The 13,609-nt window shown below is 41.1% G+C and overlaps 1 protein-coding gene across 1 annotated transcript in view; it reads left to right on the forward strand.

Moving 5' to 3' along the window:
• Positions 1-13,609, forward strand: part of Micu2 (mitochondrial calcium uptake 2) — a 90,655-nt gene that overhangs the window by 29,040 nt on the left and 48,006 nt on the right. Inside the window, exon 2 of the mRNA XM_005355420.3 lies at positions 8,290-8,428. Within this exon, the coding sequence (XP_005355477.1) occupies positions 8,290-8,428 (139 nt within the window). The remainder of the gene's footprint in view (positions 1-8,289; positions 8,429-13,609) is intronic.

Consider the following 13,609-nt stretch of genomic DNA (forward strand, 5'->3'; position numbering starts at 1 on the left):
CTGGTTTAGTTCATTTTGTTTTTGTTTGTAAAATTAACAGTGTTTCAATATCACTCTGCCTTTTACCTTCCCAGGTCCCCACTTCTGGGAGTTTGTAAAGATTGAACATCTGCCCAAGAATTTAATATGTGTATGTGTGTGTACGTGTATATGTATGTATATATGCATGTATATGTAAATTAGTGTGTATATGTGTGCACATATATATGTATGCACACACATACACCATCTGACTGAGGTAGTAGCAAAAAAGTAAACAGGCAGGCAGATGAAATGTCAACTGTTTATCATTAATTTTGCCTACCACTTTGGAAATCATTGTGAAGAGCTTTGTGTGGCTCAAAGGCTATGGGCCTGCTACCCCATGGAATTTGAGGGAGGGGGACTGAATTCACTGTACCAGACCATTCCTGATGTTTGCAAGCATTCATTTTCCTGCATGACTTCTTAGCCGCGTCTTCTAAGACAGACACATAGCCTGTCTCCTCCTCCCTACAGCAGGGGTTACAGGCATATGCCACCATAGCTTGCTTGTGACAGGCTTTTTAATCCAGCCAAAGCAGACCTCAAGAGACTCCGTAGCTCAGCTGATCAAGAAGCAGAAGGAAGAAGGCAGAACTGCTTACCAGTTGTTGGTTTGGTTTGTTTGCATTTGTTTTTACAGCTAGCCTCTCTGTCTTGAGCACGAATATCACTTCTTGTGAGATTCTGGCCCTGAGGATTACTGACAGGACATTTAAAACATTTGTCCTGTCTCCTCTTTCCTTCATAGAACCCAGGAGGAGGGGCCTATGGGAAGGTTTGGAGGGAGGAAAGGGAAGGGAGAAATACTCTATAATCTCAAATATAAAATAGGAGCATAGTAATATTATTTATTTTACATACAGAAGAAAACAGAATTGTTATTTCTTTAAGGCACATGTAAGTTTTCTCTACCTTACTTTTTATTAGTGATGGGCTTACTAGAACCCAGACTTGGTTCAGGTGTCATAGCATTCTCCAGTTCCCATGAATATGAATCTGTGGATGTTAATATTTACATGAAACTCAGTGTAAAACGAGCATTTATAATAGGATGTTTTCAGTAACTAAATAACCAACTTTATTGGATCTGTAGATTAAGTGTAAGTGTTGGGTCATTGTATGAAACATCCTATTTCTGCATTTCTTTATAAGCCCAAGTATCTTTATATGTGATGGCTATTGGATATATTAAGGGGGAAAGTCACAATCTGTGATCATTGGTATTGGAGAGATCAGTTGATAAGTTGCAAGCTGTATAAGAATGGACTGAGGTCAAGTCCCAGAACCCACATTTAGAAAGCTGGGCATGATAGTGTGTACGTATAATCCAGTATTGGGGAGGCAGAGCCTAGATGATCCTTGGGGCTTACAGGCTAATCTGCCTAGCCAAATTTGTGATCACCAAGCCAGTAAGACTCCCTGTCTTTAAAAAAAAAAAAGGTAGACATCTCCTAAGGAACAGTATCTAAGATTTCCTGACATCCACACAGGCACACACAATTGTGCTTCTACACATACACACAGAGAAAAAACTGTGGTTTTAACAGTATACTGCTGTTACCTTCTGTACATTTTTTGTCATGTGCTTCAGGGCAATACATTCAGCAGGCTCTGAAATAACTACCTGAGCATGGATTCGTGAAGATTTCTAACTAGTACATACCCATACTATACTAGGCACCTGTTTTTCTCAGGTGCAGTTTTGACATCTGGACATCTGTTACACCTCCTCTTCTCAGTCCAAACCGAGTTGGTTGTGCTTACTGAGTCTGCAGGCCGCTTTCTTTGCCTCACTTATTTATGAAATCCAGCCTGCTGCAATCATACATCATCGGAGACAGAGAAGACAGGAGACAAGAGGAAGGAAATCAGTACCCAAAGCAGTATGGTTAGTTTATGGCATTGAAAACAACAACAAAAAAGCCACCTTGCCATGCGGTGGTGGCACACACCTTTAATCCCAGCATTCAGGAGGCAGAGGCAGGCAGATCTTTTGTGAGTTCGAGGCCAGCCTGGTCTACAGAGCTAGTTCCAGCTACAGAGAAACCCTGTTTCGGGGGGCGGGGGGAAAGCCACCTCATATATTTGAGGAAGAGGAACAAAGAAAAATGGATGAAGTGAACTCCGGCACATGAGATCAGGCAAAAACAGACAAAAGGAAGGAGTGAAGAAACAAAAGAACCTGACAGGGAAGAGTATGGCTTCCCACCAAAGCCTTCTGCAAAACTGTTTAAGGCCTAAAGCACATCTCATGGTCTGGAACTCAAAAGCTGTGATGCTGGTGTTTGCACAGAGCTAGAACTAGATGTTCCCTAGATCTTTTTAACTCTTAAAATTCTGGGTTATACCATTACTGAAGAAACCACATACCTTTGTTGTAAGATAGGAAATTAAACTAAAACTGGGCTAGAAACTTCCTTCTGCTGGCAAGCTTTCACCTTGTCAGAAAGAGCTATGCATGCTATTGGGGGCTAAAAGGCATCCATCGGTGGTCCGTGAGCCCTACAAGCTACAGTACCAACTTGCAAGGCAATGCATGCCCACAGGTATTAATGGCACAAACATTATGGTGGTAACCATTTGCTTCTGCTGGATCTGAAGCCTGCTTCACAAGGGAGACCTTATTCCTGACACTGTAAACACAGTCAAAATCCTATGGCTACAAGTTCCTAGAGTACTTAACCACAGTTGTTTACATAAGTTGTTATGGCATCAAACTGCCTTTAAAATATTTTTATTTATACCCATTGACAAATACTATACTCAACCTTAATCAGAGACGCTTCTCTTTGCAAAGGACTGTGGTGAATACAGAAACTCAGGACTGTACAAATAAGTGATGACCCAACATTCAGGCTTCAACAGTGATGTGGGATTCCCCCTCTGTATGCTGTGATTACCATTAATGAATAAAGAAACTGCTTTGGACCTATAGCAGGGCAGAACTTAGCCCTTAGAACTTAGGGAAAACTAAACTGAATGCTGGGAGAAAGGAGGTGTAGTCAATGAGAAGCCATGGAGTTGCAGCCAGAGACAGATGTGCTAAAACTTTGCTGGTAGGCCACAAACCTCGTGGTGATGCACATATTAATGGAAATGGGTTAAATTAAGTTGTAAGAGTTAGCAAATCTAGAGCTAATGGGCCAAGCAGTGACTTAAATAATATGGTTTCTGTGTGATTATTACGGGAGTCTGGGTGGCCAGGAAACGAACAAGCAGTCTCCTACAACAGAGCATTTATGCCACCATCTCCATGTCTCAGAAAACAAGAAGTTTCGGAAAGAATATAAGAAGGGTTGCAAAATGCTGTCTTCTGTGCATGACACAGCTATTACAAATAGATTCCACAAGGTAGAGATAAAACTCCTGGTCACACAGATGGCCCTTGATAAACTCAGTGTGTAGCAAGACCAAAAAGAAAAGAACTGAATGTGAGAAAGGCAGGTTTGTAAGGAAAGGGGTTGATGGGAGTGGAAGGGAACTAGTGGGGGTGGGAGCCACCGTAGCATGCACGTATGAGAAAGAGCAAGTTTTTCAGAATTAATAAAGAAATCTCAGGGCTGAAGAGAAGACTTAGCAGTTGAAAGAACTAGCTGCCCTCCAGAGGATCTGGGTTCAGTTTCCAGCACCCACATTTAGCTCGCAAATGTCTGTAACTCCGGTCCCAGAGAATCCAACATGTTTACACAGACACACATTCAGGCAAAACACCAGTGCACCTAAAATAAAAATAAATAAGAATTTTCTAAAAAAAAAAACAAAAATGTGGGTGGTAAATATCAACTGTACTTCTATCGTACACAAAACAGCAGCTCAATGTGCTGCTACGCATTAGAGTGAGCGGAAACGTCACTCCCAGGCTTGGTGGGCTACTTAAAAACGAGGCAGAAAGAATTCGGTTGTTATAATAGCACATCCTTAGAAAACCACACAGTAAAGCATCTTTCTCCTCTTGGTAATATCATAACTGACTGAATGTTGGCTTTATTGATCTTTGAAACCATCTAGTAGATTTGAGATTTGCTCAGAATAGTTATGAATATGAAGTAAAGCAAAATAAAATATGAACACAATAAAACTGGCATTGGCAAGTCAATCCAAATTCTATAAAATAACCATAAATGTACAATACACACAAACTGCACTTGTGAGCCTTCAAATTTTTCTTTTAAAATTTGACTACTGGTTGATAAATAATAACAATAATAATAATAACCCAGTCAAAACTGTGTTGGTATCTTAATTTGGAAAGTGATAATTTCACAAAAGTCCTCCCCCCCCCCCGCTTAAATTTTATAATAGCAAACAAATCTATTCAGGACATTCTACTCAACTTAAATTTGATATAACCAGGGAAGGAATGCATACTAGTTAGGAAATGGGCATCATTTAGCTTTGGACTTAGAGAATGGCCAGTTCTAGTCCTTTCCTTTGTTAGTCTCTAGACTCTAGCTTATATCCTCATCTTGGATGAAACCTTCTGCACTGCATCTTCTCTCACAGGAGCTGCTATGGGAACGTGTTGGAGACTGAGGTTGGTGCCATATGGGCTGTGCCGTCAGTTACCTACTGTGTTAATTTAGGCAAGCTGGCTGACCTTAACAATCCTACATCCCTTTCTTTTAAGGGGTGCTTAAAAGAAAACCTGGTTCCAACTGGGTATTTTGAGGATTAGAGAGAACATGCTTATAAAGATGCTCCCAACCTGCCTTGTGCATCTTACTCACTAAGTTATCTGCTGCATTGCTGCTGACATTTTCTGCTACACAATTATCCCCTTGGTTCATTTGCATTCTGACTCCTAGTGTTTTTCTGAAATTAGTAGATGCTCAATTAAGTGTTGAGCTCAGAGAGGGTAAAGCTATGGGAAGATTGGTAGTAAGATGGGAGCTGGGATCAGCCACTGTATACCTCATAGAAGAAATAAAGGGCACTGTTGACTGCTGACAGCAGAGTTCTCGATCTCATTGAGAGAGGCAGTGGAGAGGATACACAGAGGTTGGATGCTAATAATGGGGATTGGAAGGCTTTGGGCTAGTAGAATGGGTTTGTTTATACTAGGGAGTAACAGGAGCTCAGAAAGCTACCGTACCAAATTAAACTGTAAGGGTGTTGGTAGAGGGTATTGAAGGGTTCCAACCACTGCTGGTGGGGAGTCATGGTTGTAGTCACATTTGGAGGTTATTTGTGGGCGTGACCTACAGTTCTGTGCAAACAAGTTCAGAAATTAACTAGTAAAAAGATTCTTGTTATCTTTAGCTAATAATATTGTTCACTAGAAAGTAATTTAGCTAAAATGTAAGTAGATGCAAGCAATCCAGTCAGCTATCCAGCTCCATAAAACAGCACTTCTTAAAGGGTTGGCTTTTCAGAAATGTGACTCTGTGTGAGTGAAAGGGTCCTAGAGACAAAGATTGTATAGCTCTTGATGCTCTTCTTAGAGACTCATGGAAAATGATAACTGTGCTTTGGAGCACTTGGTGCTCTTCATAGAAACTCATGGAAAATTATAACCATGGCTTGGATCACTTGATGCTCTTCTTAGAGACATGGAAAATGGTAACCTTGGTTTGGAGCGCTTGATGCTCTTGGAGAGGCCTAGAGCTGGATTCCAGTATCCATGTCAAGCATCTCACAGTTGTCTGTGTCTTGAGGGGATCTGACACCATCTTCTGGCCTCTGTGAACACCCACACATGTGGCATATGCACACATTCACATTGTTTTTAATTAAATAAGCATTTTAATTAAAAAAAAATGATAACCACAAGATAGAGAAACTTTTAGAACTAAACCTTCTAGAGAAAAATACAGTATCTTTTACACAACTTGCTATGAAAGAGCAGCTGGTTTGTATATTTACTTCCTACATATTAGTTAAGACCAGGAAAAATAAGATCGTTACAAGGAAGAGGACAGCCAGAAAACCAGAGCGTAAACTGCCCCTCTTTAGAAGACCAGTAGACAGTTGAATAAAGTAGTGGACTAGATATTTGGTTGAGATGTGAAAAGAATTTAAAAAAAAAGAAATATCAAAAAAAAAGGAAAATTTAACAACTTTGATACAGAAATTAGAAAAGCACCAGTCGTGTCTCAGGGTTTGAGAGTGTACTTTCTCTGATGTGATTATTAGTTTTGCTATTTTCTTAATAGGCTATAAGTTAGTTAGCTATATGCCTTTAAAAATTCTTCTATATAGTCACAACACAGTCTCATGTTTAGCCTCTTTCTGTTCTAATCCCTAGGCTTTGCAAATGCAGGTAGGTTTCTGGTTTTGCTACAGCCCACCCTCCCGTTCCTGGCCATACACATAAATTCACTGTCAAAGCACATAGAACTTCCTCAGAAATTAATGTTTGTCCGACTTACCTCTGCTTTTTCTTTGGTAAGCAAAATGATATGTGTATATTGCTATGTATAAATGCTGATGTTTTGCTATATGTGTGTATGTGTGTTTTATATATAATATTCAGAAATATTACCATAATTCCATTTTCTGGTTGCTAGGATGAGTATGATACATGTAATTAAAACTTGCCCCTAGACTGGGTTATAGGTCAGTATAGTGCTTTTCCAAGCTTGTGCAAGGTACTGCGTTCCCTCCTCACCTTTTTTCTTTTATAGTAACAGTGTATGGACAAAGTAGCATTGATGTCCATTATGTTGTGGGTATGCTGTCCACACTAAATAGAATGCAGAAGGAGCAAAACTGGATGTTTAGCAAGCCTGTTGTCTACTTCAGGGGAGAGAATTAGTTAGGAATTCACATCAGCCAAAAGAAGTCTCTGGTGGCCTTGAATATGAAGAGATGTAAGCAGCCAGAATTCATTTTTCTTCCATTTTGGTTTGTGTAACAGGAGGAGTGGGCTGATTGTCGTCCTGACCACTCAGCTATCTTACACCCGAAATAATCACACAGAAACTCTATTCATTTAAACACTACTTGACCCATTAGCTCTAGCTAGTTTCTTATTGGCCATTTTTTTAAAATATTTATTTATTATGTATACAATATTCTGTCTGTATGCCTGCAGGCCAGAAGAAGGCACCAGACCCCATTACAGATGTTTGTGAGCCACCATGTGGTTGCTGAGAATTGAACTCAGGACCTTTGGAAGAGCAGGCAATGCTCTTAACCTCTGAGCCATCTCTCCAGCCCTTATTGGCTAATTTTTACATCTTAATTTAACCCATTTCTATTAATCTGTGTATAGCCATGTGACTGTGGCTTACCGGCAAGATTCTAGCCAGCATCTTCTCAGGCAGGAGATCCATGGCATCTCTCTGTCTGCCCTTCTTCCCAGCATCCAGTTCTATTTACTCTGCCTACCTAAGTTCTGTCCTATCAACTAGGCCAAGGCAGTTTCTTTATTCGTTATCCAATGAAAGCAACACACAAACAGAAGGAATTCCTACACCAAGTTTGAGTCAGCAGTCACTGAGTCGCCTGTGTGTCAGGGTAAATCCCAGTGTTGGTGCTGAGTATGAAAAGTAGGTGGTGTGTCCTGGAGCATGCATAGCCTAGTGAAAAGGATACCGTAGGAAAGTAGTGTGGGGTAAAAGCAGCACAATATCATGTCAAGGTTCCACATGGGTGCCAATGTTGTCAACTGCATGTTGCAGTCTGCCCAGCACAAGGCCCATCTGTGTGTAGGAAGATGGCATGGGAACCCGAGGCTGAATGCCTTGAGTGGAGCAGCAAGCACAGATGTTTTAGCACTGTCCTCCAGCTGTTGGGAAGGCTCGGCTCTAAGACCTGAGAGACTCCAGCACCAGCAGCATGTGCATGTCCTTTCTGCATGGTGCTAGTCACAGTTGTGTGAACAGAGCCCTCACAGGAGAACATCTGTCTTCGCCACTCTCTTCCTCACCATGGTGACAGTGGCCTTCTGCTCCTCCAGAGAACAGGGCTCACTGACTCCTCCTGTGGCCTCTGTCAGTGTCTCTTCAGAGGACTGCTTTGTCTTACCTAAGGACCCACCTGCCGCCACTGTCTCCCATTTGTGCTGTGTCACTTCCCGCCATCGCAGTGACTCTACACATTTGTGAATGTCATGCTCCCGTTGAAAGTAACTTCCCTCCAATGAATCTCAATTGGTATTTTAACTCAGTGTCTAAAAACGTAGGGACTTAGTTGATATTTATTAAATGACTACTATAAACTTTGGGGCTGTGAGATCTCACTCTTTAAAGGTAATTCTAGAGGTAACTGAGTTTGGCAATGATACTGAAAAACTTTTTTAATTATTATTTCTTTTTCTTTTAGAAAAATGATGTGGGATCAGTAGAAAAACTTTCTCTACGTAAACAGCGGTTCATGCAGTTTTCATCCCTGGAGCATGAGGGAGAATATTACATGACACCCCGAGACTTCCTCTTTTCAGTAATGTTTGAGCAAGTGGAGCGTGAGTGACTCTTTTTTTTGTAAACTTAAACATGAGCATTGAAAAACCTGCTTTCAAGATTAGTGACAGCTTCTTTGCATTTGAATTATCACCATTCTGTGTTTTGTGTATTTTATTGTTATGATATGACAGTTGTAAACTTTCATATGTATTTATCTTAGAAGTAGATGTTTTGTACGGATTTTTTTTAAATGAAAAGTAAGTGTTTTTAAGATGCCACTAAGAAGATTATTTAATAATTTGACTGGATATTATTAGTTTTTGGTGAAATTAAGGTTTTAAATTGAGAGGAAAAATAAACTAAACTAATTAAGGAAAGCCATATATCAGTTATTATGTTATTATGCTGTAAGTAGAAAAATTCTGAAAAAATATAACCACAAATTAAAATAACAAAGGACAATGACTTTATAAACAGTAAGCTCACAATTATACCACAATGGCAGAAACCCTAGGTGTACCACAGGAACCAGCCGGGCTCACCCCAACAGACTGTGTGTGCCACAGTGCTGTGAACCTTCTCGTGCTGACACAATGTAACAAAATGCTGGCTTCTCAGTAAGTAAGCTAATGGACAGCAGAAGTGTGAGGGCACAGTGCGGGGCAGTCAGCAGGGTGGAGTGCACTGGGAAAGGCTGACCAGGGCAAAAGCAGGTGAACACTCTCAAGTCCCCAGTCACTGGAGATGGAGAGCTTGGGGCATTTCTTGGAGATCACATTGAAGAATAAGTAAGGGCTAAATTATACAAAAGATCTCAGTGACGGCTCACCCACTCAAGGAATGTGTACTTGGCTGGGCTGTGTAGACTTCATCTTGGGGGAACAATGAAGGTTTGGAAATTAGAAAATAAAGTAATAAAAATGTGCTTTGATTATTTTAATAAAGTCCCATGGAAGAAAGTTTAGCAGTGTCAAAACTTTTAAAATGTTGACCTACATTGATATAGTAAGATACTAATCAAAGATTTAAAAAATAGTTTGGGTCACATGTGGTGGTGCACATCTTTAATCCCAGCTCTCAGGAGGCAGAGGCAAGAGAATCTCCATGAGTTCAAGGCCAGGCTGATCTACAGAGTGAGTTCAGGACAGCTAGGGCTACATAGTTGAGATCCTATCTCAAAAAAAAAAAAAAACAAAGTAAATAAATAATAAAGTAATTTAACCTCTGACATGAACAGAACTTGGACATTATCACTTCTGTCCTCACAGCAGAAAAAGGGGGAAAAAAAGGTTAAAAACTATAAAATCAGCAACTCAAGTCCATCAAGGGTCACAGCAGACTTAAGGTCCCTGGGGACCCTGACCTAAAACTAGAAACAGATAGATCCACAGGGTCAGTCAGGGTTTGCTCAGATAAGAAGTCACCCAGAATCTACCAGGACTTTATTTCAAAAATAGTTTAAGAATGATTGATTAGCTGCTAGAATCTTAGTATAGACCAACTTGAGGGATTAAAAACTCCTGAAGAGGAGCAGTTCATGTGGCTTGAATGGTCAGAGCACTCAGTTCTTTAATCCTTCAAAGCCACATGGAGTAGAAGGAAAAAACCAACACCACAGAGTTGTCCCTTGAGCCCCACATGTATGTATGCGATGGCATGTGCTGGCGCACACATACAATAATAATAATAGTTTGGGGGTTTTTTTGTTTGTTTTTATGGTTTTGGTTTTTCGAGACAGGGTTTCTCTGTAGCTTTGGAGCCTGTCCTGGAACTCCCTTTGTAGAGCAGGCTGGCCTTGAACTCACAGAGATCCACCTGCCTCTGCCTCCCGAGTGCTGGGATTACAGGCGTGCGCCACCACTGCCCGGCTTAATAATAATAGTTTTAAGATTTATTTTTAATTATGTGTGGGTTTGTGCTCCTGAGTGCAGATTCCCCAAAGACTGGAAGTCTGGGATTCCTGGAACAAGAGTCATACTGTTTTAAGCTGCCCAGCCTAGGTATAGGGACATGAACTTGAAGAAATGGCTCAGCAGTTAAAAGCTTTTGTTGTGCTTTTAGAAGACCCAGGTTCAATTTCCCAGCACCACATGGTGACTCACAACTCTCTGTAATTCCTATTTCAGAGGATCCAGTGACCTCTTCTGACCTCCACAGGCACCAAGTACACATGTGATATACATTGTAGGCAGAACACTCACACATAACATCACACACACACACACACACACACACACACACACATCTTTAAAAAAAAAAACCTAACCCTCACTGACAATTCCAATTCTATGAAATAGAAACTCATTCTAGACTGTTATAGCCAAACAGAGTTTGCTCTCACAAAAGATGAAAACCTTATGAGAATCAGTAGATTTTGCTGAGGGTGCTGTTCTGCTCAGCTGCACCCTGCTAAGCCGTCTGTCAATTACTAATACGTGTATTTGAGTCTCCGGTGATTCACGTGTATGTCATTTCTCCTTTTGGCAGTGTGTGTATCTGTGTGTGTCTCCCTGAGATAAACATCTCTTAAATAAGACAAAGTACCAACCAAAAGAACAAGATTCACCCTTATTAAAATAGAACTTTATTCATCAAAAGTTGCCTTAAAGAAATTGAAACAAGTTCAAAACTGGCAGGATTTATTTATAACACATAAAATGAACAAGAGAATATGAAGCTACAATTTTAAAAAAGTTTGCACATGGAAGAGTGAAGGTCAGGTCATCTCAGAGTATAATTACTTCAGAGTGACATCACTGGAGAAACTGTCACTCCAGAAAGGGCCATTTGGCCTGTCTTTTCCTACATGCCACAAGCCATAAAGATTCTTGTGAGAGGGACATCTTTCACAAAGCAAAGCCAGAAAAACAGCCTTGATCACCAGACTGGTGACTGCGGTAATTCATCACAGCCCCAATTAACAAGTTCTTTGAAGTAACCTTTAGCTTCCATTAGCTTCTACCCCCGCCCCGCCCCATATCTCTTAACGACATCCCTAGGATATAGCTTAGTGGAGAGATCCATTTGTCCTGTCTGTCCTTCCTAAATTGATTGTTGTCTAAATATCAAAGCATCTTGCTTTAGTTGTTTCTTCAAGCTCCACTTTCTTGTGAGGCTTTCCTCATACATGTCAGTTTAATAAAACAGACTTCTTTATCGACTCATTAGATCCAACCGAACAGCCCTTCTAAGGGCTAAAGGTACTTACCTGGGATGTGTGAGGCCCTAGCTCCCATCCCTCGAACTGCTCAAGAAGACTAAGCAGGGAAGAGTGCTCTTGTCTCTTGACCTTTTTCTCACCCCCTCCTCTGTACAGCTATTAAAAAGTGGAAGAAATAGATATTCACGGAAGAGAAAACAAGAAAATGAACATAAATTCTTCCCTTGTTTGTAACTGTGGTGGGATAAAATTCTACACCTCTTATTGGCAAATGTCACAACAAAGTTTGAGGAGGCTGTAACCAGAGGTGCAGAGCTCCAGGAACCTTTATACTCTTGGTTGGAAATGGAAAGCTCCACCTGCTTTGGAAAACAACTTGTAACTGCCTTGCAAAATTCAACATTATAGAATTTTCTACCAACATTCACATTTCTAGGTGTATATACTCTATACCCAATAGGAACACTTGCTGGTGTGTCATAGGATATGCAAAAGAGTGTTTATAACAGCAGCATTAGGTTAGCAGGAAAGCTAGAAACCATCCACATGTCCTCTGGTGAGAGCGGATAAAGCAGGCTGTACTCACAATGGGGAATTCTATTCATAGGGGTGAGTAAACTTAGTATCTGTTATAGCAGCATAAAGAACACATAAATCCACTGCTCACTGAAACTGATAGAGAAATGAAGAATCACATTTACAGTCTCTGGAAATGCGTCTGAGATGTTATAGGAAATTTAGAAATATCTATTCAAGTTAAGCTGCTAAAATTGATAAGAAAATGTTCAAGTCTAGAGTGCTTTAACTAAGACTGGCATTCTCCCTCCTGTTTCAACTCAATGATACAGAAACTCGTTCTAGCCTACAACAGAAGGAACACAGCTCTGAGGGCTATTGGGAGGAGCGGTGCTCTAGGCTTTCCTTTAGAACTTTGCTCCTGCCCTGCCCTGGCCTGCCCCTGGAGTCGGAATGCTGTGAGGCGCTGAAGGGTGGGAGCACCCTCTCCTCTCCCACCCAGTCAGTCCTTATTTGATTGTTTGTAGAGCAGAGTGGAGTCTCTGCCTTTCATTCTCTTCCACCAGGAACACTGGAGATCTGGCCGCTCTTGTTATGGCTTGAAAGGCAGAGAGGGTATCCAGAAGAGATGAAGACCTGGGGTTCACTTGCTGAACCAGCATTACTCAGAAAGAGCAGCACCATTGTCCTTCCGTCTGGCTACAGAACTCTGGCCTGAGTGATAGAAATAGGTTAAGTAAAAACTTCTGGTCTCCTCATTATTAACATAAAATGGAGATTTTTCAGCCACTCTCAGAAACATGCACAGGTCATTCAGCTAGACACTAGCATATGCCTGTAATCAGAACACATTGGAAGTTGAGGCTGGAGGATTGCTAGTGTGAGGCCAGCTAAGATCCACAGTAAGCAAAATCCTGTTTCCAAAAATATAAAATAAGATAAACAAATAGGTGTAGGTTGTGGTAAGAGGTAGTTGAGCTGTCAGGGATAGATTCAGGCCAACCTACGTGCTGAGTGCTTTGCCTAAGAACACTTGGGAAGGAGACAAAACTGAGGCATGGGGAGCTTTCCAGAGGTCATAACAAATATTAATCACCCACAGTGGGAATTAATCTTTCATGGGAACCTAAATTCAAAAGATGATCTCTAGAGCAGTGTGTCTAGGGTTCTCATCAAGTCAGCAGGGCCAAATTGTCTGGATTCAGCACCCTAGTGAGCTCAGGAAGGAACTCAAGAACTCCCAAACCGTCCCATGCCTCACTGGGGCATTCCCTAAAGTGCTCAGCACTGTTAGAGGACAGGGTGAGACAGTCTTTACTAAAGACTGTCTGACCAGACACTATGTGCATTCACAAGCAGTAAGTGAGCCATGGGGAAGGAGCCGGTACCCAGATTCCCACATATGTCATCTGAATTGTCCCAGGCCCAACAACAGAAGCTGAAACACAAAGAAACAAGACCTGTAGCATCACTGAACAGAAGTGGGCAAAAGAAATTGCTTGCGGAGCAAATCAGATAACAGATTTAACAGAAAAAAAGACACCAAAATAGCCCCTAAAATATG

The sequence above is a fragment of the Microtus ochrogaster genome, chromosome 17, assembly GCF_000317375.1.
Source record: "Microtus ochrogaster isolate Prairie Vole_2 chromosome 17, MicOch1.0, whole genome shotgun sequence".
Taxonomy (NCBI): Eukaryota; Metazoa; Chordata; class Mammalia; order Rodentia; family Cricetidae; genus Microtus; species Microtus ochrogaster.